This window comes from Peromyscus leucopus, chromosome 1 (genome assembly GCF_004664715.2).
Source record: "Peromyscus leucopus breed LL Stock chromosome 1, UCI_PerLeu_2.1, whole genome shotgun sequence".
Classification (NCBI taxonomy): Eukaryota; Metazoa; Chordata; class Mammalia; order Rodentia; family Cricetidae; genus Peromyscus; species Peromyscus leucopus.
Window position 1 is genome coordinate 150,054,170 of NC_051063.1, and position 25,056 is coordinate 150,079,225.

At 45.5% G+C, this 25,056-nt stretch overlaps 1 protein-coding gene across 1 annotated transcript in view; it reads left to right on the plus strand.

The window, feature by feature from the left end:
* Positions 1-25,056, plus strand: part of Chrna7 (cholinergic receptor nicotinic alpha 7 subunit) — a 120,793-nt gene that overhangs the window by 44,390 nt on the left and 51,347 nt on the right. Inside the window, exons 3-4 of the mRNA XM_028872855.2 lie at positions 6,202-6,246; positions 17,676-17,785. Coding sequence (XP_028728688.1) covers positions 6,202-6,246; positions 17,676-17,785 — 155 coding nt within the window. The remainder of the gene's footprint in view (positions 1-6,201; positions 6,247-17,675; positions 17,786-25,056) is intronic.

Sequence of the window (25,056 nt, forward strand, 5' to 3'; positions counted from 1 at the left end):
TGCATTCAGCCTTAGGCCAATCACCTACCTGTAGCATGTAGCCTCAGTAGAACTCTGTCCATTGTTCACAAGCAAAGGGGAAAGAAGGAAGTAACATCATGATTAACCTCACAGAGCCCCTAGAGCAGTAGTTCTCAATCTGCCTAATGCTGCCACCCTAATACAGTTCCTCATGTTGTGGTAACCTCTAGGCATAAAAAGATTTTTGTTGCTACTTTATAACTGCAGTTTTGCTACAGTTATGAATCTTAATGTAAATATTGTTGTAGATAGAAGTTTGGCAAAGGGGGTCACGACCCACAGGTTGAGAACTATTGCTCTAAAGTCACCCCAGATTGCTCTCTGAGATCTTCTGTCTGGAACATATATCAAGTGTCAAGAGAAAGCATTTTTTTTTTTGTTATCATAATCAACGTGTTCACTGTGACAACATGGGGTCAGGAAGATATTTTAGTTCAGAACACCTAGATCTGGTTAAAGAGATAGACGAGTTGCATCTCAGCTTAAGTTTCTTTAGACAGTGTTATCAAAGCACCAGATGTTATCAGAACAGTGGAAGGCAACCTTGGTGTGTTGGAGCCAAGGGGCCCTGGAAAGACATGCCACCTGAGAATTTATTGGGGGGGGGGTGTCACAGAGTGCACTCCAGGAGATAAGAGCTGAGGAGAGGAGGAATAAGAGAGGAAGAGAAAGGAAGAGGAGATGGAAATGGAACAGGGGAAGAGAGGAGATGCAGATGCAGCCTCCTGGGAAGAGAGAGAAGAAGGGGAGAGGGAGTTTGCCTTTAATAAGGGCATTTAGTGCATGCATATAGAGACTACACATCCACGCAGTGCATGTGCACAGACTGTGGCCATAGGACCTGGGCTAGCTAGGTATTTGCCTGAGTGTTAGCAAGTGCATCCTGTCAGGTCTCCAAGGGCTGAACCAGGTAATGCCTAAATGCTAACAGACAGGGTCTTAAATCTGTAGGCTAAGCTGCTCTCAAACTCTTGATCCTTTGTGTCAGCCTACACAGTGATGGGATTAGTAGTGTGTGCAGCTCATCCTCTGCCTTTAACTGTGTGATCCTAGGCCAGAGGTTTGCTGATAGTTCCACAGTTGACACGTGTGTGCATTCTCTTCACTTGATCACAGGGTAGTATGAGCTCATAGAAAAGCATTCAAAACAAACAGGCATAGAAAATGAAATTTGGGAGCCCACCTATGCATTATAAGTTACTTAAAATAATAACTAGCTTTATTGGATCATCACAGCTAAAACATGGTTGAAAATACATAAAATAAGTCATGTTTGTTATAAACTATAAGAGTGCTAACCAAATGTGAATTTATATCTTTTCTGAAACAAGGATTTAGACAGGGTTGATATATGACTTTTCTCCGAGTTTTGTAAAATACTGTTGAGTATCATCTCCCCATAACTTCCAGAAGAGTGATGGCTGAAGAAATGGGATACTGCACAGTAGGCATCATCAGAACAGTTACAATCTACATTAGGTGCACCATAATTTAAGATTGATTTTTTAAAAATGTGTCACACAAATCAAAGAATGCTCTTCACTGATGTGCTCAGGTTAAAATAGAATTATGGGGGGGGGGCAAGTCAGCTGACAATGGGGAGCTCATGCTGGGCTGGGATCCTTCATCTTGTATCTCCCAAGAGAGCTCAATCGGGTGACAGCTTTCCAGTCTCTCAGGCTAGGTGGCACTGCTCCTCACCAGCTTCAGGAGGCCTTTGTGGTCGCTGTTACTGTTACTGGTGGGAGCTGAAATAGACTGTGCCCCTCTGTGTTGCTGAGCCTCTCATGGCAGTAAGAGCCAGATGGCAGCTTGAAGAAACCCATCCGTGAATCTGAAGCCCTCACCAGCTATACCAGATCCACCGCTCCAGTATATTGACCTCACATATCCAAACTCGAAACTGAGAAACAGTACTTTCTATATTGTTTGTCAGCCTCATTGCTTATGTTTTCTTTTCTTTCCTTCCTTCCTTTCTTTTTTTTCTTTTTTCTTTTTTTTTGTTTTTGAGATAAGGTTTCTTTCTTTGTGTAACAGTCCTGGCGTCCTGGAACACACTTTCGTAGACCAGGCTGGCCTCGAACTCACAGAGATCTGCCTGGCTCTGCTTCCCAAGTACTCAACTAGGCTTATGATTTTTTCAAAGCCCATATTTCGGTGTTCAGCAGTGTCGTTGCTTCTGAACTTTTATTTTGTTTTATATTATGTTTTGCTTTGTTTATTTTTGAGGCAGAGTCTTATGTAAATCAGGCTGGCCTCGAACTTGCTACATAGCTGAATATCATCTTGAGCTCCTGAAATCTGCTCCCACAATTGTAATCCCAAGTTCTGGGATTACAATTAAGTGTTACCACAGCCAGCTGGTGTATAGTGTTTGTTATAACAGACCTAGACCGGGAGCCTGTGTTGCTTGTGGGGTACCCGTGGCATGCTCTTTTCAGAGTTCTACACCCTCCCTTAACCAGGGAAGTAGCATTCTTCTCCCCTGAAAGAATCGCAGTGTGTGGACAAGGTGGTGTCCAAGCTGTGAGGGAAGCAAACTGGCTGCTGCACCCACTGATGATGGGTGTTTAAATGAGTTCATAGGCTGCATGGTAGGCTGGTGGGTTGGTGTCTGTGGAGGATACTTATGCGGAAGAGACGGCATGCAGAACTGGCTGTCATCCCAATGTAGGTCTTGGCAATGTTAATGGCATCCATGTGGGCATTGTCCTGCCTGAACATCCTTCTGCTGGAGACCAGAGTGACATGGAGTACCATATGCAGAGTCTCAAAACACCGAAGCTTAGTCTCCTCTTCCCTGTGGCAAACATGGAAATGTGCAGCCATGAGGCCAGGAAGCAAATTCAGGACTGGTGGTGTACCTGGGGCCTGCTGTGCACAATGCTGTGTCAGGAAGCAGGGTAGGAGGGCTAGCCTTGAGTGGAACTGGGGAACAGTGCCCTGGGCAGAGGGATGGAGACACTACTTCGGGCCTGATTTCCGAGCAGCTTTTCAGGGACAGGAGATGGGTTTGCCTGTAAGCAGCTCATGGTCTTGCAGAGTTCTACAGGCTCACTTATGGCACCTTCCATAAGACCTCTGTGAGGTTGGGGTTAGGTTAGCTCAGAACCCTACTTTCCAGGAGTCTGAGGTCTGCTGATGTTGTGCATCGTGTACTATCAGGTGAGGAAAGTGTGGACACAGGATCGTCTGTCTGGTACCTTGGCAGGCAGGGCTGTCAGCAGGGCTCAAAGAACAAAGGGTCATGGCTGGGGTCTACATGGTAGACATGAGGGGACCTAGATACTGACTCAACCTGTATTGTTGAGAGATCCTAGCATGTCAAAGCAGAGGCAATGAGTCATAACCATTTGCACAGGTGTGGCATTCTTACACACGGGACCCTAATCCCACCTCAGGAGCAATGATAACTGACCACTGTGTACTTCAGTCCAGTGTGCTGATTATAGTGGGAGTACTCCACCAATATTTGCTGAAAGAGTACGAACTTGGCTGGACCATAACTTGTAGAAAAGCCTTGAGTGATGCACTATGGACTTGTGTTTTGACCCTCTGAGGAGGGAGGTGAACATCTTTGTAGTCAGAAGCGTGCCCCCCCCCCCCCCGTGGAAGCAAACTGACAGGTGATATATGTGTGGGTGTGCACACGTGTGTCTGTATGGGAAGTAGCTGGATACTGTGTTGGGAAGGAAAGGGAGACCTTCTCACCTGACCACAGGTGACAGGAGAAGAGGAGATCCAAATGGAGAGTGGCAGCAGCCTGCCTGGCCCCAGACTTCCTTTGCAGTCTGGTGTGGACCTGGCATTGCTGTGCTGCCAGGTGGTGGCTGGCTGCTGCTTGTTGATTACAGTTTGAAGCGCTGTGCTTTGGTCCCATGCTGCTACGCGGCAAGGAAATCCAGTGTCACTCTAATGAGGTTTCTGTCCAGACTTTGGAAAGAAGAAAGGCTTTTAATTAGATTGGTAGTAATTGAGCTCCCAAACCACAGAAGCCTCTCTCAGGAGAGGCAGGCACAAACGCAATTAAAGGAAGAAAAGGGACCTGAATGGAACTCTTGCTAACTCTAAGTCCATTAGTAACAACAGCTGCCTAATAACTTGAGGCAACAGATACACATCCTGAAGAACTTAGCAGTGCTTCCGGTAATGTTGGGATTGATCAGGAATGGGAGTACTACCACAATTAAAGTGTATGTAACTCTACCGGGGAAACATTTGCTCAGCATAGAACATGGGACATGTTAACCTGCAAATGTTTACCACCAAACATTGCAACACATTTTAGTTTAGAAAAGTAGATGTATTTCTTGCTTTGATCAAACTGCATTTCTTTTGGACTCATCCTGGCTTGGGATCCTCTGGTGCTTCATCCCCTGCCCCTCCACAGACAACCCAGTCTTCTCTCTCATAGTTGCTCATCACATCTTCATAGGTGCCTAGTGGATGAACATCTAAGCACAGGAACATCTATGTATCAGAAGTCTTGCCGCTAATTCTTTATATGTGGGCTACATTTCCACTAGTGGCAGCGTTCAGTTCTCATGTGCATTCCTGGCCGCTGACTGCACCCTGGGATGTGGCCTGTGCTTTTTGCCAGGGTCAGTTCTTGGTAAGTCTTTGTCAGTGAATCAAGCCAGGCAGCTACTGATACAAGAGTTAAAGGGTCCACTTCTTGGCAGGTCTTCATGAATACTTTCCCTGGAGGGTATTGGTTGCTAACTTTCCAAGTCCTTTAGGTTATAATTGAGAATTTCAAACTGACTGACAGCATTCTCAGTATAACTTGTGTCCTTGCACATTTTAATGGGATTTCCGCCCCCCCCCCTTATGTTAAGGATGCTTAACATGCTTGTTTGCATGTATGTATATGCATCACTTGTGTGCCAGGTGGCCAGGGAGGGAAGAAGAGGGCATTGGCTCTCATGGAGCAGGAGTTATAGTTGTAAGTTGCCTTGCAGCTGCTGGGAATGAAACCAGAATCCTTTGGAAGAGCTGCCAGTGCTCTTAACCACTGAGTGATCATCTTTCCAGTTCCCCCTTGCACTAGTATTTTGCTGACACAGCTGGGCGTGGCTAGCTATGAAAAAGGACTGGCCAGTTGGAAGGATTCTATGAGACTCCTTTAGATGATGTGCTGTTCAGCTTTCTGGCACCAGAATAAACACCTGAAATAGTGAACTTACAAAAAGAAAAAGGGTTGGCTCCCAGTTTTTGAGGTCCCAGTCGGTAAGAAGTTGGTCCCATTGCTTTTGGCTTGTAGTGAGGCAGCACATCATGGTGGAAGCCTGTGGTAGAGGAAAACTGCTCACTCATGGCCAGGAAGGCAAAGGGAAGAGGAAGAAGGACTGGCATTTTAGTGCATCTGGAAAGTGCATGCTCCCCTTCACCTGAGAACCTCCCTTTTGACCCCTCTTCTAAAGGCTCTACCATTTCCCAGTAATGCCAAGATGGAGATGGTGCCTTTAGCATTTCAGGGGAGACTTAAGACCCAAGACCCAAATCTAGGAGGTGCTCAGTGTCTGAACCAAACCATGGTAGTTGTACTCTCCCAAACACCTGGGGTCGGGGTGGGTATGTGGACTTGATTCTCATCTGGATTCTGTTTTGGAAATGGAGAAATTGACTTTGAAATCAGAAAGAAGCGTGTTGAGCCTACTTATAAGGTTGCCCTACCTTCCTGGTCCTTTATTTACTCACCTTGCTTATATTTACATTAGAGGCTTCAAGAGTTTAACATGTTGCCTGCTGGATAGACAAAGAGGAAAGCCCAGAGCCATGAAGAGATAAAGCAGACTGATGGCCCATTCAGATCCTTCATATTAGGCGGGCACTCCCTGCGATCATGACTCTTCCTGGGGGAGTGTAAAAAGATAAATTGCCAAGGACTTAGCTAGCATCATTTCTGATGGTGGGATGGCCTGATTTTAATTTTCTTCTTTATATTTTGCTGTCCTTTGTAAGTGCTCTGTAATAAATGTGTATTACTTCAGAATAAATAGAAAAGCTTGACTCTGGGGAAATGCTGCTGGCATAGATTTGGAAGTGCCTGGTGCATTCTAATTTCCACACACAGCACTGATCCCCAGTGTCAGATCTGTACATGAATCATTGTTCATGGCTCCTTTTGTGAAGCACATAAGCCATATTTATGTCACCCTTTTCTTTTTACTTTTTAAGGATGAGAAGAACCAAGTTTTAACCACCAACATTTGGCTGCAAATGGTAAGTTCAGGCAGAGGCAGCCCTTGCCATGGGCCTGCCTGTTCCTGCCCCATGTGCATGTGCTCGGATTGCATGGAAAGAAGTTCCGAAGAGAGTTGAGGCTGGTGCTTGACTCCACTCCCACCCTCCAGCCAACTGAGAGTGCTGGAGGACTGCATGCAGATTGTCCTGTCTGATGGGATGGGACCAAGGATGTAAGACTGGCAACAGCAGGACTCTGTGCTTGCTTGTATTCTACTGCTGGATGATTCTAGGGCATTCCAAAACATCCCATGCCAGAGATAAATAATCAGATGCAGGGCCACGCCTATAGACTGATGGCCTGTGTTATAGCTGCTCCCTAGCTCATAAGCGCCTCTCCCATTGTCTGAATTCTCCAGAGCTACATGTTTGAAGAAGGCTGAGGGATCCTTAGCCGGGGTGTTCACACTCCATGCTCTAGAGTCCCAAGATGGTCATGAAAGGATACAGAGAATCGAATACAGTGATTTGGAAGTCCACAGTCAGAAAATACTCTGAAGCACAAAACATTTTGATTGCCAAAGTGACACTCAGAATGTTTCAGATTCTGAGTCTTTGGGATTTTCAGATTGGGTATGCTCATCTAGCAAAATCTATGCAAACTGCTCCAAAATCCCCAATCTCCCGAGCCCCTAAACACCTCAGTGCTAGCATTTTAGATAAAGGATATTCAACTTGTATTTTATGCTTGAATTTTTAATTTGACATGCATATTTCTAATCTAAATTATTTAACTGTAAAATATAAGTTCCATCAAAGTGTAAATATTGGAATCTGAGTTTAAGAGTGTCGGCCTCTATTTTAGGTGGAATCTTCATGCCACTGTGATTCTGTGCACATGTAATTCTTATAAACACAGCTCCCTGTCTCTCGTATATTTTACACGGTCTCCTTTCCTCTTTGTATCTTCATTTCTTGCTTCTCTTCCCCCTCTTTCTTTTCCTATCTTCCTCCTCTTTTAGCTTCTTTCTTTTCACTTTGTTTTTTCTCTTTTCTTTCTTTTTAAGACATGGCCTTGCTATGTGGTTCAGGCTGGCTTTGAACGCCCAGTCCTCCTGCTTTACCATCTCAGGCTCTGGGAATGCAGGCAAGCATCACCATGCCTGTTTGTACACTTGCATTTCTAGTGCTTCTTTTTAATTAGAATTTTGTTCTATTGTACAATTTTATATTTGAAACTCCTTCATTAAGTACTCTACTTGGATTTCTCTCACATGTAAATATTTATGTAGCATCATTCCTGTAGGCCATAATACATTAAAAAAATTCTTCTGAATTGATTTAAGGATGCTACTATTGGTATATAATTCACCAGAGTGAGATGGATTACAAAGTTCAGATTGGAAATTCTTGTTTGTCAAACATGACACTTGGTTTTAAATTGACTTATACATCCACAGGTGACCAATTTCTTTATTTCTAGAAATGGGTGACCAATGAAGTTGCGGCCCTTGCTTCTATCACTGCCTTATTACAGATGAAGGGTCCTGCAGAGTTGGAAATGATCAGTCTTTGTGCAGCCATGTTTCTTAGTTCCTTGAACTTGCCAGGTTATTTGCCAATAATAATGTTGTATTCTACTGATAATTAACATGCACCAGTGCTGTGGGTTGGCCCCATGCATGATTCTTGAGTCAGATGAATAAAAGTAGGAATTGGATAAGTTGAGGGAAGCCTGTCTTTCCTTTTTTAAAAAAAAATTTTTTTTAATTTATTTTATATACCAACCAGTTTCCCTTCCTTCCTCTCATCCGATTCCTTCCCCCAACCTCCTTTTTACCCTCACCTCCCATCCACTCCTCAGAAAGGGTAAGGCCTCCCATGGGAGTCAACAAAGCATGGCACATGAAGTTGAGGCAGGACCAAGCTCCTCCCCCAGGCATCAAGGCTGAACCTTAAGGCATCCCTTCAAAAGGAATAGGTTCCAAAAAGCTGGCTCATGCTCCAGGGACAGATCTTGGTCCCACTACTAGGGGCCACAAACAAACCAAGCTAAACAACTATCACCCACATACAGAGGGTTTAGGTCAGTCCCATCCAGGCTCTTTAGCTGTCAGTCTAGAGACCGTGATCTCCCATGACCTGGGTCACCTGTCTCTGTGGGTTTCCCTGTTATGAGCTTGATCCACCCCATCCCCCATGGTCATGTGATTTCTCCTCCTTCTCTTCAGCATGACTCCCAGAGCTCGGCCCTGTGCTTGAGCTTGTCTTTCTTGTAGTATAGCGGCAGGAGAAGTAACAGTGGAGCAGAGGTGGCCCTTGGCAGGTGAGGTTTCTAAGGAATCCATGTGTAGTTGAGAGGTTAAAACAGGTGCTGGAGGTGCACTCAGCTCCAGAAGAGCCTTCTCACTGAGGGCTCTCACTATCTAGTAATAGTGTGGGGCTTTAGAGACAGTCCCTTGCAGGCGTTAAAACAACCACATGCCCAGGGGTGCCCCTCTCCTGGCCTCCTTTGTGTATGCCGGGATGCATGATTTCTGGGAATGCCAGCTGCATTCTCCAGGGCTCTCATCCCTCCCTGCTTCACAGTCATCTTACTCTGGCCAAATGGCAGCACATCCTCTCAGGCCAGGGATCCCAGTATCACCCTGAGCCTTTCGTGTTGAAAAACTTCTGGTAGCTCAACTTTCAAAACAGATCCTGCATCTAACCGTCGTCCACCAGCTCATGGCTTCCCCCGTTGTGACTGCCTTTCTCGCCTCCATCAGTGTAGTCTTACAGCCAGCCAGCCAGCCTATTCATCCCTACTTCTCCCCTAGTTGTGTCTGTTCTCAGCACGGAAGCCAGAGTGACCTAAATGGAAATGAATACCTCCAGACCCAGATCCCGCCCCTTCCGAGGCTCTGGGCTGCTTGGATGAGCTCAGAGCTGAAGCCAGTGAGGTTACCTTCCTACCTTGTATCTTCTCTTACATTCCTTTCTGAGCTCTTCTTCCTTCATCTGCTCCCACTGTTTTGATGTCATCCACACCTGTTGCTCACAAATGACCTTCTGGGATTTTGCATGCATGGCTCTCCCTACCTAGAAAGCCAGTTGCTGGGTTCCCTTGCTCTCTTTTGTTGTCTTCCCAAACACCACCTCTTGAGATGCTTCTTCCCAGGCTATACTCAGTCTATGATGTTTATCACCCCTCCCCCACCTCTTTTCACTGTTGTGAACAGAAGACCATGGTAGACAGATGTTCTACTACTGAGCTGTATTCCAGCCCCCAATTTATTCTCTTTGCTGCTCCTTTCCTCTAATAAACTTCTCCCCTCTGACGTGTCTGGTGCCCACTTGTCCATTTGCTCCTTGCATTCAGGTCTCTCCCTTGCCGCTGACTAGCAACTCTCATGTGCTAAGGTTGAGCCCCACTGTATGTTCCTCCAGATCCTAGCTCACTGCCTTGACTGGCAATCGTCACTGAATAACCTTTGTTGAAGGAATGAACAAACCCAAATTCTACATTAACCTGGGCAGGGGGACTAAGTTGATTCAAAATAAAGTCAACTCCTCTTACATCACAATGGGATGCTGTGTGTTAGTTAAGTTCTGGCAACTCTTGAAGATGATGGCTCTTTCCCTGGGACCTGTGAGGAACAAAACAGCTGTTGACGCCTGCCTGCCTGCCTGCCTGCCTGCCTGCCTCCCTCCCTCCCTGCCTCCCTCCCTGCCTCCCTCCCTGCCTCCCTCCCTCCCTCCCTTCCTCCCTTTCTACCCCATCCTACCCATCCTCCCCCCCTCTACATATCTTTCAACATATCTTTCTCTGTGGCCATGGTTGGCTAGGTGCTTGCTGTGTAGCTAAGGGTGGCATTGAACTTGAGGTGATTCTCCTGTTTTAGTTCTTCAAGTGCTGGAATTATACCCCACCATGCCATTCTACAGAGAGAAAGATGTGCCATGGACAGATGGACAGTTATCTGTACCTATGCCCACCTCCCTGGCCCTCAAAACTTCATTGCTTTCCAGTAATGTCTCAGACATGGCATGTGATTTTAAAGTGAGCTGGTTTCCAGGAAAATTACAGCAGGACTATTACAGTACTGAGCTCAGATATTCCATAAATAAACACCTGCTCTCTGAAGGCTGTCACTAGAGAACTTCAGATTTCTTTGAAGCACAGCTTAGTTCTAATTAAGAGCTGCATTTGCAGAAATGTATAGAGTTTCACTTTTAAAATCCCATTTATCTATTGAACTCACCACTGGGAGTGCCTACTCTGTGGAAGGCATTGACCACAGCCACGGGAGAGCACTTAGAAATGTATTAGCCACATTTCCTCTTTCAGCCATTTATAATCAGGCTGTGTAATTAACTCATTTAAAGAAAAGGTTAAGCACTGGGGGATGATAAATGTTTGAAGAGATGGGATGCTAATTACCCTGGTTTGATCATTGTACATTATATACATGTAGTGTGTTAGCACACTGTACATATAAATAAGTGCAGTTATGTGTCGATTGATGTTTATTTAATGGTTATCATAGCAAGTCCAAATGTTTCTCCAGAATATTGTAAGAATGGGTAGGTATACAGTGGAGGTCACAGATGGGAACAGTCCTGCCTTATCAAAATGGAAGACAGAGAGGCCCAACTCTTCTAAAGGGAAGATGGGCAATGCTGGCACTACTGTGTGTCCCTGTATCAGTGAAGCCTACCCAGGTAAGCCTCTGCTTAGGCAGCTTGTGCCCTTAGAAGACTGCGTGATGACAGTGGTGGTACTAGAGGGCTATGACAGTGCCTCTCCACAGCGTTTTCAAGGCTCCCCAAGAATCTCGGGTTTAAAACAAATATAAACAGTTAAGAAATGAAAACCCATGTCTCTGTACCCTTGCCTCAACCTGACATTGCTTTGATTAAGTCCTAGTTGCAGGATGGACACTGGGGCCTTGCGTGTCACCAAGGGCAGGCTTGGGAGCTTCTTTGGGACAATTGATAACAGCCATCCATTGATTCTTATTTCTGTGTTCCCTGGCCACTCACCCGCTTGGCCTGACCTACTTGGACATGTTCAAGAATGAAGCTCGATCCTGAAGTTAGCAGGCCCAGAGTTCCCAGGAGAGCTGGCAGGGCAGGAGTGAGGGCTGCCTTAGTGAGGCAGAAGACAGATGGATAGTCAGGGAATGGATTTCAGCATCGGGTTTTAGTTCCTGAAGCTTCATTTCACTAAGTTCTGTTCTGAAATCTGATCCACATAATCTTCTCTCCAGGGTGTTTCAACTCTGAAGTCAATTTTCTGCAAATTATAGATTTTTCAATCCAGTCAAAATGGCAGAGTCACTGAAGTTTTTTAAAAATGGAATTCTTCTTGACCTACCCCTTGCAGATTTTGTTATCCCTGTCCCCAGGCATCTTTCATTTCACATGATTGCGATTATTCCAACAGCCTAAAGAGTACAGAGTCGCTGATCTGAATCTCTTCCTAGCCTGGGAGGAAGCTGCTCGTAGATTCCTCCTGCAGAGATTTCGCTTTTGGGAGACTCTTAGACAGCTTTGATCTAATTCGTGAGGAGATATGACAGAGGGCATTTCAGCGTCTGTAGAAATGCTGGAACCTTCCAGATTCCTGCATTTGCTTTTTATAATCCTCCCCCTCTTCTCTGGAATATCAGCCATTTTGCCTTCAGATTTCCCCATCTTTCTGTACTTACTCTCTATTTTTAGACTCCTAATTCTAATTATAGTAATAATAGCCTTCACATCACAGAATATTAGATTGTAAACCATAATTAGTTCTAAACTGCTTCCCTTTTAATTTTCTGCATTTATTATCTGTGGAGCAGAAATACCACACATTGTGTTTACACATTCGCCCCGAGTGGGCTGCTCAGTGCTGGACTGCAGCTGGGACAGAGTGGGTGACATTGAGCATCACAGACACACAAAAAAAGTCATCAGGAAAGGGTAGAAGGGACTCATGTTCTTCCTTTGAGATCAAAATACTTCATCAGACGAATTTTCCCTCAAATTGGGTGATGTTTTCTGACACCAATTATGTGATGTAATTTTTAATACCAAGAGCAATTCTCTAACTCAGCTGGATATCCATTTAATTCAGTTCTGACATTGTCCACCTTGAGGTAATATCTGAATCCACAAGCTTGTGTCCCACGAGGCTGTTCCTACTTCAGAAACACGTTGCAAATGTGGTGCCCGGCAAACGTGGTGCCCTGTACTCATCACATGGACTCTGACGTCAGGGTTTCTACAGCCTTGGGTTCAGTACCTTCCTAAGATGGCCAACTCTTTGAGGTACGCATTTACTTGTGTTTGTTCCTAAGGACGAAGCTCAGAAGCTGGCGTGCAAGAGGTACTATGGCCGGTGTTGAGTTTGGTATTCCCCTGCCTCTCAGGACACGCCACACTTCTGTGAGCACACTCACCTGAAACTTCACTGCTGTTTGTTTGGAAGTTTGTCTCCCTCCATCCCCAACCCCACCTCCTAATTCCGGACTGGAGGAGGAGATGGGGTTGGACATTCCCACTCTCTGATCAGGCAGTTTGCCTTCACGGGGTCCAGCTTTCTTCCTGAGACTGTGGGGAGTTAGTTCAGACCCCAAAGCTGCTATTTTAGCATAAGCTCAGATGAACCCCTTTAGCAAAAGACATTTCTGTCACTCAGTTAGTTATAAGAGTTTGAGGCACTCTATGCCAAGAAAACCAAGTGTGTTTTTATTTTATTGCAATGTATTTTTAAAGGAAGCAAAACTATTTTGAGAATTTCATGCATTGGTATTGTATATTTATATCATTTCCAGTCTTTCCTCCTCTAACATCTCCTGTGTCTTCTTCCCAGTCCTCTTGAAATTATTGACCTTTTTCTTATCTTTTAGTTATTACACACCCCACCACACACACACACCCAGGGAGGTTGAGAGAAGGAGGAAGAGAGAGAACAAAGGAAACTTACTGGGTCCCTTTATTGTTGCTCATCTGTGTATGTGTGTTTAGGGCAGACCACTGGTGGTTAGAGAACCTAACAGGGGACTGACTGGCTGTCTCTCTCTCAGGCAGGATGGGGCTGCCACTTCTCTGTTCATTCGGGTTCTTACCCCAATATCTGACTCCCGACTTTTTGTTGATAAAGAATAATTAGATAAACGCTTCCCTGGGATTTCCCCCATCTGTGTTGGCATGACAGTGAGTGGTGTAAATATTCCTGCCTCATCTTTGGTGATGTTCCCTGAGCCTTAGGGGTTGTGCTGTAGGTGTTATCATTTGGGGTTAGAAATACCAGCACCAGTTGTTCTCTGCATTTGGGCTAGTTGTGGGTTTCTGTGATGGTCTGTGTGCTTCACAAAGAAGCTTCTTTGATGAGGCATGAGATCTATACTTATCTCTGAGGATGAGGAGAAGTATTTAGAATGCAGTTGAAAGTATAGCAGTTTAGACAAGAGGTAGTTGTAGACTTTTCTTGAGGGTCTGTGACCTCACTAGCCATGTGTTGCTGGCTGGGTTTACAGTACAGGCATGGATTTCCTCTTCTTGAAGGGGCCTTTAGTCTAATTATAGAGCTCTTGGTTACTCTTATATCTTTAGTATCACTGTTTTACCAATGGGGGCTATCTTGCCTTGTTGGTTATTATTGTGGTTCCCCGCCTTTATAGTGGGGCAGGACTACTGATTGCTTTTCTTCCTTGGATGCTTGCATAGCACCTTCATAAACTATGAGAGCTAGTCTTCAAAGAGGAGACTTCCAGGTTGGCTCTAGCTTGATTCCTCTAAGTCCCATATCCAATTAAAGTGGGTGGTATCTTCAGATCTGCATTTTACGTTCACGTTCTGGGAAGCAATCAAGAGCACCATCGATAATCTATATTGATTTGGGCATGTCTTGGACTCCCTTGACCAAGAACTGCAAGTGAGGGTATTTCACCTGCCTGGCTCTGTCCAGCCCTGCTTTCGTGCCATGTTTAGACACACACACATTTAAATAAAAGTTCCCTGCAAACTCAAGATGGGCTCACAGAGGGCTGAGGCATCAGAGTTGTGTAAGGAGCTGTTGCCACAGAGGAGCATCCTGCATTACCACCTCCCCTTCCCTCTGCCACTGTACAAACCACACACTTTTCATTCTGGGGCTTGCTGTCTTTGGTTCATTCATGTGGTTTCTCAGGAGCTGCCATGTTGAAAGGTTGCCAGGTGCTATCCATAGAGAAATACGCCTTGGGTTCCTATCCCCACAGGCCCAAGATCTGAGTGGCAGAAAATGCTTTGAGAACACACATCCATTCCTGCTAGAACCAGACTGCAAGGACCTCATTCCACATGTTTTTCCCTAGGAAGCCCCCCAGTAGGCAGCTTAAGGTCCATTTTTCAACCCCTATGTTGTGCTAGCACGCCTCCCACATTTCCCATGCTTTTTATACCATTGTTTGTATCTCAGATATTGGAGATACTGTAGCGCTGTGTCCTGTAGTATTCTGTAAAATGAAAGCATCATTTTCTAAATCCATCATTTGTTGCTTGCCTATGAGGACCCCATGATTTTGCCCTGATGCTGCAGGAGTGGTCTCATTTTACCCTAGAAGATAATTCAGCCCCTACGCTCTCCCAGCACCTCTCTCACAGCCCAGGTCTGTTCTTGCAGCCAATCCCCCTCACTGCCTAGTAGGTCAGGTTGGTTTTGACATCGGGGAGAGGAGCATGCACAGATCATCACCTTCAGAGACTGCATCTGTTCTGTGTTGCTATGGTGGAAGGCTTGTAGTACAGAGAGAACTTTTGCAGAACCAGCCCCGAGACAGCCCAAAGATTCATTTACTTGAGATCTGATGATACAATTGAGTCTTGACTCACTGACCAACTTAAATCCAGAGCTGTCGGAGCTTTTTTTTCTACCATTACATTGACATGCTTGGATTGTGGTGAGCTAGGAGGCACACACACAATGCTGAGCAAACAAAATAGCAGTGATATCACCTGCCACAAGACTGGGGAGTACCCTCAGCTGAGTATGCTCAGAAGCCAAGGGATGTGGGGCAAGATGGGTGGTGTGAGGCAACTCTGACCTGGTCCCTGTAGTGGTCTTAAGTTTGAACAACAAGGTGATCCCATCCCCTCACTTCCCAACTCCTCCGGTCATCATGCCTTTGGACTTAGGAGATGGGTCCTTGTCTGTCATGGCAGCATGCCTTTAAAGGAGGTTCTTGGAAACCTTGCCCCCTTGGTCACAATAATGGTCACAATGATTAACTCAGAGCAGCATCCCAGGGTGAAGTAGAAGATGGAAGTGTGTTGATACCAAAGCAGGAGAGAGAAATGAAGGGGAACATAGAGCCAAGCACATCCAGATGGAGCAGGCTGTTACAAACATGGTTTGACTGCTCTCCAGGAGCTCCCAGCAGACCACTTGAACCAGGCCAGAACTTCCTCAGTGCTCCACTCCCCATAAATCTCTTCAACTGTGGACCCCTGCAGGAGAGGTGTTAATGTCCCAGTGATGCTGCTGCATGCTGAGCTAATGTAACATCCTTGTTTGCTGAGGTGTCCCTAGTTGTTAATAGCCCCTATCCTCTGACATCAAATTATTCCAGTTCTGAAGTAGACTGTAGAACACTGCCTGTCCTCCAGAGGATGGTTAGACCTTTGAGATCTGTCCATGGATCTTCATTGCCATAATAAGTAGCTTTAGATCCACAATGCTTATCTGTGTATTCCAAGTCCAGTAGCTCTGACAGTTTGGTTCCTTTGGCTTAAATATTGTTTTATCTGAACACGTGGTCAGAAATCAAATGGAGATTGCTATACAACCGTAGCATTTATATGTGTCTTCGCATAAATAATTTGGCTAAGTTTCAGGGCACAAATGAGAATATGTTTGATTATGGGGGGCACTCTGGTTCTCAGTGGAGGTATAGCACTTTCCTAAATCCTGGAAAGTCTGGATCTTGCCACATGAATGTCAGCAGAGATACATACAGAGTTGGTAGGTCCTTTGCTGCCAGCCCTGAGACCTAATGGGGCAAGGCTGGTGGCCTGTCAGTAGTAGGGACTCTGCCTGTGGTATCTCTACAGTTTTGGCCCTGGGAATGGCTGGAGGTACCTGGTTATTGGAGCAAGGATTGTAGGCCTTCCTGGGGGTGGAGATGACTCCATAGGGACTGGCCCCAAGTTGCTGTACTTATGAATGTTCCTGGGTTCTCATCCCTGTGTCTGTGTTCTACTGCTGAGGCCCAGAGTTTGAGGTGTCAGCTTGTAGTATCAAAAGCACTGCCCATGCTGAGAGAGATGACTTTTAGAAAGAGGAATTTTATGGAGTCCAGTAGAAGCCCAAGGGAAACTTCCAGGAGTCTACAAGGATGACCCCAGCTAAGACTCCTGGCAGGAGTGGATGCATAGCCTGAACTGGCCATCCCTTGTGATCAGATTGGTGACTATCCTGTTTGTCATCAGAGAGACTTTATTCCAGTGACTGATGAAGGCAGATTCAGAGACCCACAGCCAAACATTGGGCTGCACTTGGGCAGTCCTCTGAGGAGAGGGAAGAGGGATTGTAGGAAACAGGGGGGGTCAGGAACATTGCAGGAAAACCCACAGAAACCACTAGCCTGGCTCACGGGAACTCAGAGTCTAAACCAACAACAAGGGAGCCTGCATGGAACTGACCTAGGCCTTCTGCATATATGTGACAGTTGTGTTGCTTGGTCTATATGTGGAAACAGGGCTGTTCCTGGTGCTTTGGCTGGCACTTGGGAATCTATTCTTCATACTGGATTGGCTTGCCCAGCCTGAATACGGGGGAGGTGCTTCATCTTATGGCAGCTTGATATGCCATGCTTTGCTGAAGCCCATAGGAGGCCTGCCCCTTTCTGAGCGATTACAGGGGGGGGGGGGGAGAGTGGAGGGGAGGAGTGGAGTGGGAGTGGGAGGAGAGGCTGCAGTTGAGATGTAAGATGAATAATTTAATTAATAAATAACTGTCCATAAGACAAAGTCAGAAATCATGTTTAAGTGTGCCCTCAGAAGTTCTGAGTGGTTCTGCTTTTATGGAAACAAATGGCTGACATTTCTATAGCTTGGTTTTATTTCCAGTTGGAATAAGTGAATTTATTTATTTTTTTTCAAAATGCCCTTTCAGGGAAAACTTTGAAAGCAGAACCATTGTTCATTTGGCTAGAAGCAACCCGTCTACCAACCGAAGGAGGAGAAGCCTAAGCCTAGGGGTGTGCAGTGAGTCGGAATTAGCTTTAATGCCACCATCTGAATGTGGTCATGGTGACAGCAGGTCCCCAAATGTGATTTTTATGCTATTCTAGATCATTTTAGAAGGGATTATTTAATTCTCAGTTTCCTTACACTTTATAGATACCAGCTCAGTTGTAGAATAATGTCTGAACTCTTGGCTTTGAACTTTCCTAGTAATTTCTCATGAGAAATAGAAGTAAACCGGGGACAGCATACTGCTAATGCTCGATCTTTGTCAGTCTTGGACAGATCACTATTTGCAGTGGAACATGTCCGAGTACCCGGGAGTGAAGAATGTTCGTTTCCCAGATGGCCAGATTTGGAAACCAGACATTCTCCTCTATAACAGGTAAGCGCATCTGACAGATGGGAAATGATCTTCCCTTGCATGCATAGAGCAGTAAAGCATATTTGAGCATTTTACAGAAAAGCTGGCTGTGTTATCTTTAATTTGGAGCCATTGCTCCTTGTGAGACTTTCCCAGTGGTCAGGTCTCTGGGAGGCTGCTCTGTCCCTCTGCTGGTATTTGCTGTATTTGCATGTAAATTCAGGTTGTCCCACCTGCTGCCAGAGGTGCCAGGGACTGCACTATAGATGACATAAGATTGTTTTCCACTTACAGGAATGTAAAGCATTCTTAAAGCAGTACCTTAGTATCTGAATGACAGCCATTACAATCCACAGCGGAAGGTGCCAAACAGCGTGTGCACTGCAGACTACAGTTTAGACCTAGGTTCTCATCTGACTTGTTCCCCATTGCACACTAGATATCTGCTGCACTTTGACTGAGTTCCTGCAGAGCATGCTTCTCACAGAAGCATGTGCACAGGCTGAGGAAGATCCGTAAGAGTAGGATGATATTGATGGCAGTCATGTTTTTATCTTGCGGGCAAAAATTTAAAGGATTTATTTGTAATTCAAGGCAATGTGATTTGTAGACCAGATGACCAAAAAGCAAGTTTCTAGGCAGGCTTAAGTTCTAGAAGCAGTGGAAATTCCTTATCACAGCTGTGTGGCTCAGTAACAGAACTTTGAACATCTCTGTTCTAAACAGGATGACCAGTATGATGTCATGCAAAGGCGAAGGATCCTAAAGATCTTGCACCTTTGCTTCTGTCTGGGTAAAGAGAGGAACCCAGGTAATCCTGATTCAGGACACTGACAGGCCACCACTGCTCAGTAATCCCTCAGAGAATTGCCTGGGCAGCTGATATGTTCCACTTGTATTTGCTACTTCGAGGAGCCTGGACATCCAGGTTCAGTTTCTTGTATTCACAAATTTCATTGTTTCTGCCAGTTCCCTTGAATGACTGAATGTGCCTCTAAAGGAAAACCACCTCCTCATTTGTGCCACTGTCTGCTTCTTCAGGTTCAGAAAATTGACTTTGTGGGATGTCCAAGGTCAGAATGAGTGGTCCTTTATTGAGTGGGTGAAGCAACTGAGGGTCAGGTCATCCATTTCCTGGAGACTGCACTGATATTCCAGGTCTGCTGTGGAATGGCACCATCTTTTAAGGCCACTGCTTAATCAGTAGACATTTGTGTGCTAATGATTCTAAAGGATAAGTGACGTGTGTGTGTGTGTGTGTGTGTGTGTGTGTGTGTGTGTGTGTGTGTGTGTGTTGGGTTCTTGCTATATAGTGAAGACTGTCCTAGAACCTGTAACCTTCTGCTTCCACTTTTTAAATGCTGGGATTACAAGCATGCAACTCCACATCTTACTCTTTAGTTGATGTTTTCTGGGCCTGCCTCTAAATACAGTCACATTTCCAGGTACTGGAGTTTAGAATTTCAAGGTAAAAATGTGTGGAAAGACAATTGAGAGTTTGTAAGGAAATTTCTGTAATGCATGCAGCATCCCTAGTGGGGCCCTCTGCAAAGGGAGGATATTCAGTACCAACATTCAGTGGCAGTTGTGTGTTTATAAGTGGGAGGAGGAGGATGTTATCTATCAACTAAAACTGTTTTGTAGTTCTGATGAGTTTTATCTGAAAAGTATGAGTATACTTTTTAATGTAGTAGGATTTCAAATGGGGCAATGAGAGATGGTTTTATGGCTGTGTATACGACTGTTAACTCTAAATCATGACATGTTTGGTGATCCCAATCTTCTGGCTAATGGAGAGTTACTAATTAGTCTATAGAATTAATTTCAAGGAACACAGATAGAGCAGCTTCCACCTGACATATGGCACCAGGCTCCCCTTCAGAACACAAACCATAGTCTAGAATTCTGCTTGGATGACACACTTTAGAAGCTTCCCTGTTCTTTTCTCCATATGACTGTTGATCATATCATCATGTCCCTCGTGGAGTTGAGAGAGGCCACCACAATTTCTGCTTTCGTTTTTCTAAGCAGTTAATGTTATTGTTTGAATCTGAAATGTCTAACACAGACTCATATGTTGAAAGCTTGCTCTACAGCTGGTGGTACTGTTATGGGAAATTCTGGAGTCTTTGAGAAGTGAGCCTAACTGGAAGAAGTATGTCACTGGGAGGGAGTCCTTCAGGTTATAGTATCTCTTGTCACTTCCTGCCTACTGTCTTTGCTTACTGGTCCCCTGTAACATGAACAACTGCCCTCTACCAGAAGACCCCGAACGCATGATATTCTGTTCAGTCTCATGGACCCAAACAGCCAGGAACTGAACCTTCTGAGACTGTGAGCTGAAAGAAATAGCTCCTTCCTTAAGTTGTTTCTGTCAGGTCTTTTGGTCACTGTAACACAAAAGTAACTCACACAGTGGGATGTACAAGTTCCATGATGAATCAGCTGCTAGCTCTCTGGTTTTTATTCCCACACAAGCAGAATGTAAGATGCACAGATTACAGAGACTTTTGTTTAAGCCAGCCATAGACTTGTGTCATTTACCTAGCACTACAAAACAAACTACCTCAAACCGACTGGCTTGAAAAATCTCAGAATCTTACTCTATTATTCTTTGTGATTCTTGAGCCTGACTAGAACCATCTGCTTGGGTGTCTGCTCCATGTGACATTGGCAGACTGTGGTCACTGGGGATGAAGGACACACACTTAGCCTGGGCAGCTGGCAGGGATGACAGCCATGGCTCTGGACTGAGCCTGAGCTGAAGACCATGCCACCTTGGCTTTACTCCTCTGTCCTTTTTCACGGGTCTAGGTATCCTAGCTTGATGGTGGGGGTACTCCAAGAAGTGGGGTCTGAACAGAGAAGTTCCAGAGCAGCCACTCACTCCATTCCACTGCCCAGAGCAAACTGGCTCAGCCTCTTCTTGTCCTTTTGACACCAGATCTTCAGTAAAACTTTTCGAGTTTTACTCATTTTCGTCTTTTGGTGTGTGATAGCTCTTCTCCCGAGTTCGCCATCTGCCTGCCTTTCCTGCATGCCCCAGTGGACTGATTTCATTTCCCTTGACTGTTCTTCAGAAATTACCTTTTATCTTCACATGTGCAATGTGGCATGTGCGTCACTCCCCCAATACATACATAGATGTGTACACTATAAAAAAAGAGCAAAAGAAAACAAAGGAAAGAAATCACATTAGCAACCCAGAAAAAAAAAAATCATGAGAGAGTCAAAAAATCAACAGCAGAGATAGCAAGCCCAGGCTTGTCTTCAGTAAAACCTTGACCTTTTGTTATTTTATGATAGGAGATTTTGAGAGAGGTAAGCTTAATACTTTCTGCCTGTTTCAGGCACTAAGAATATGATGTTGGGCCCATACTGTGGTCCATCCATGCGTGGATGAAGATGTAACGGCTGTTCCCAAAGAAAGAGGTTAAAATGCCACCATTCTTTGAGCTAACACGGGGGCATCTGGAGATGCCTCACAACCATGGCTAATTTTTGTTCCAGTTTGGTGTCCAGAGTCCAGGCGTATAACACTATGGTATTGAGATCATGTTTCTGTGCTTAAAGAGGCTGGGTTGCTGCAAAGCAGATACCTCTACACCATTTCTAGAATGGGCTGATGCGTTTTCTTGATGGATGGGAACCCAGGGATGTGCTGCCAGCCAGTTGGACTGCTTTGAGGAGAGGATGGGCGTCAATAAGAGCTCTGCCTGGTGCTGGTTCCAGTCGTTTCTCTGTCACTTTATTCTGCTTCGTTTGGAGCCGTCGGTTCAAGGATTTTTCTGAACACAATCTAGCTCAAAGTGAGTGGCAATTATAGATGGCTTGTCACAGTCCCCCCTTTTTTGGCTAGAGTTAGATGCCTTTCTGGTGTCAGTAAGTCGTCTTACAGAAGAGAATTCTGTATGGTGACATGGAGGTGGCCCCTGCCCCATGCTTAGCCTCCCTGGGAATCTTTTTTTAATTGCCTAGTAAGAGAAAGTGTTTGTGGTTAATGAGAAACGTTTAATGAATGTTTTTAAAGATGTGTTTGTCAGCTCTGATTTTGAGGACAGCACTGGTGGTCAGACACAGATTGTGTGGAGCTCTGTTTGCACACATCTGTAGGCAAGTATCTTTCTTCCCATGTCCCCGTGACCCCTTGGTTGATGACAAACCTGTGGAGATGTGTCTGTGTGCTCCAGCCTGTTAAGGCTCCTGATGGAGCTAACGAATGACACACCATTGGAACAAAATGTTTTCTCCCCTGTGGAGAGTCTGAGGTTCTTCTGAAATGAACTCAAGATTGGAATGTCAGTGTGTGTGGTTTATTTGGGGATCGATACCAGGAAGTGCTGGGCCGGAGGAGGAGTGTGATGGGAAAGGATGTGAAAAGCAAACAGCACGGGGGCAGCTGGGCCATGCTCACTAGGAAGTGCTGTGTGGCCGTCTCACATCGTTCTGGGGAAGCTGGGGCTGAGGTTTGTATGAAGCTACCAGCTCCCTGGAACCTGCAACAGAGTCTTGCCCTGTACATGGACTCGAAAGCCTCTGGAGAGGCAGCTCTCAGGACCTTGTCGATGTTGTTTTCCCAACTCTACCCTCAAGGTCCAGCATGGCTATAGACCCAAATTCGGCCTCCAGCGGGGATGACAGCAGCAGAGTGAAGCATTGTGTGTGGTCAGGAGGCTTCTTAGGATGTGCGATGGGCTGGGTGTTCTCAGGCAGGCAAAAAGGAGGGAGGTAGAGAGAGAACTGAAAGCCTAGGTCTACATCTTAGTAGGTGTTTCCTGTTCCACCATGGGCTGGAGTGTGTTCACAGAGGTTCCACACAGGTTCATAAGTGAAATGGGATCTCAGGGAGTGACCACTTAGTGTTATGGAATTAACACTTCTTAAATCATGGTATTTGGAAATAGAACTGAGGTTGGTCCATGAGTGCACAAAGCCCTCCAGTCAGGGCTGAGCCCTTGTAGGCTCGAGGGCATGTCTCAGAAGTTACCAGGACAGTTCTAGGATGCAGCAGAAATCTCCTGAAGAGCAGTTTTGCCACTGTGACTTTTGAGAAGGAGGAGTTAACATTGTGTTGCTGGAGTATCTGCATTTTCAACTGTTCCCATCTCCTGGGGGTGCTCTTTGTAATCCGTGTGAGTGGGAGGCAATGGTATGTTTTACAGAAGTGAAGGGAGCTAGCCATCTGTGTTAGCATCTCCACATTCATCTCCCAAAAGGCCCACCACAGCTTCCCCTGGCTGCTGATAATGTTTGCTTTTCATTTGTTGACACATTGAGCCAATCCTGAGTGAAGGCCCCACACTACCACTGTACATTGTGTGATGAACCGAAGATGCAGCCTTGTCAGACCAGATCACGTCCCTGTCCCACAGAGAACGGTGGAGAGCATGTGACAGATCGTAGGTACTCCCAGAAAAAGAGCAGGGACAGAGACAGTGGGACTGGAGTCAGGCAGGGTAGAGAGTTTCACAGAACAGTAGGTTCTATGGTGTCAAGGAGGGAAAAGAGAGCCGTAGGGCAGAGGGCTGTCCGGAGTGCTTGTGAGAGATACGGAGATAACGGAGGCCGAGACAGACACCCAGGGTCCACTGACAGCGTGGCTTAGTGTGTTCCCGGCACCAGCTGGCTGGCTGTCTGCTTCTGTAGTAGGCTATGCATGTTCCTGTCTGAATACTGTTAACTCTGGAAGTTCTGGAAAACTGATAGCAAAGTCAATGAGTATTGTCCATGGGAAAGCAGATGGATTCTGTCTCCTGGGTGAATTTCTCTCTTCAGAGGTCAAGTGAGCTTTCCTGGATGACTGTGCATGAGTCTCCTTTCTGGATGCGCATCAGAATTGTTTTTAATACCTTGCTGTTCCCTTGTCAATGAATGACTTAAATGTCACCTTTGACAAATGTCCCATTTATATTTGTGCAAGTATCGTCATTTAAATTTTTTTTTATCTATTTTTATGGCCCTGAGACAAGAACATGTCCCCTGGATCCATTCTAGGAATAGAAGGGACCCATGTGGCCAACAGAATTGGGTGGTAAGATAAGGTCAGCAACTGGAGAGAGAGTTAGGGACAGGATGGAGAAGGAGGAAAACTGATAGCAAAGTAAATGAGTGTAGTCCGTGGGAAAGCGGATAGATTCTGTCTGGTGGGTGGATGTGGGTCAGGGTCCTGACTCTGTGAGTGGAATGGGAGAGGCTAATCTTTCTCATAGAATTTCTGTTCCACTTCTCCTTTGCTCTGAATAAGTTACAAGTGCTTTTTCATAGTTTCCTTCTATCTTGCTCCCAACTGGTAGCCACTAGGCGACCTTGTCCAGACTGTACACACCTTGCTCATGGCAGTGAGCCCATGTGGCTTCTCTGGCCTCTCAGTAACTTGGAGGAAAAGGTGTGTCAGTGGCATTGTCGCCTGCCCCTGTGACCCCAGCTAATGTAGACTGCCTGGAAGCTGCTGTGTATGCCAGAGTAGCAGACTTTTAGCACTGCCTGCCCTATTTCGCACCTTCTGCAAAAGTTTCTGTGGTGTCTGTCAGCTGAACTCGGGTTACCATCTTGACTTGCTACTTCAACACACTGGAGCCAGGTCCAGTCGACTGGGCACTTGCTTGATGCCAGGGAGTTTTTTCTTCCTAGACTATGAAGTTGGCATGCTCATCCCTACTCCTCAAGGGAGGTCACTGGTGTGCAGAGATGCATGGTGCCTTTCCTAGAGTCACACAGCTAGCTCTTTGATAGTGTACCATCTAGTTTACTACTGTCTGTATCCCTGGTCCTGCCTGTAAAGTGTGTGTACTTTTAGAACTCCTAGGTTTCAAATTTGTATGAATTAAGTTGCATAGTAGGGTGAGTATTGATTATCATAATATATGTTTCCTTATTATTTTTTTGTCATTGTAACAAATTGTCTTAGTTACTTTTCTATTGCTGTGATAAGACACTATGACCAAGGCAACTTATAGAAGAAAAAGTTTATTTGGGGTTTTGCCTCCATGACCATCATGGCAGGGAGCATGACAGCAGACAGGCAGGCCTGGCACTGGAGTGGTAGCTGAGAATTCTCATCTTGAGACACAGCCACAAAGCAGAAAGAGAAAGCTAACTGGAAATGGTTGCTTTTATGAACCACTGGTGGTCAGCCACCAGTAACATACTTCCTCTTCCAACAGGGCCACACCTCCTAATCCTTCCCAAACAGTTCCACTAGCTAGGGACCAAGCATTCAAATATATGAGCCTATGGGGGCCATTCTCGTTCACACCGCTACACATACCCGCACAACATAAAAAGAGGACAGG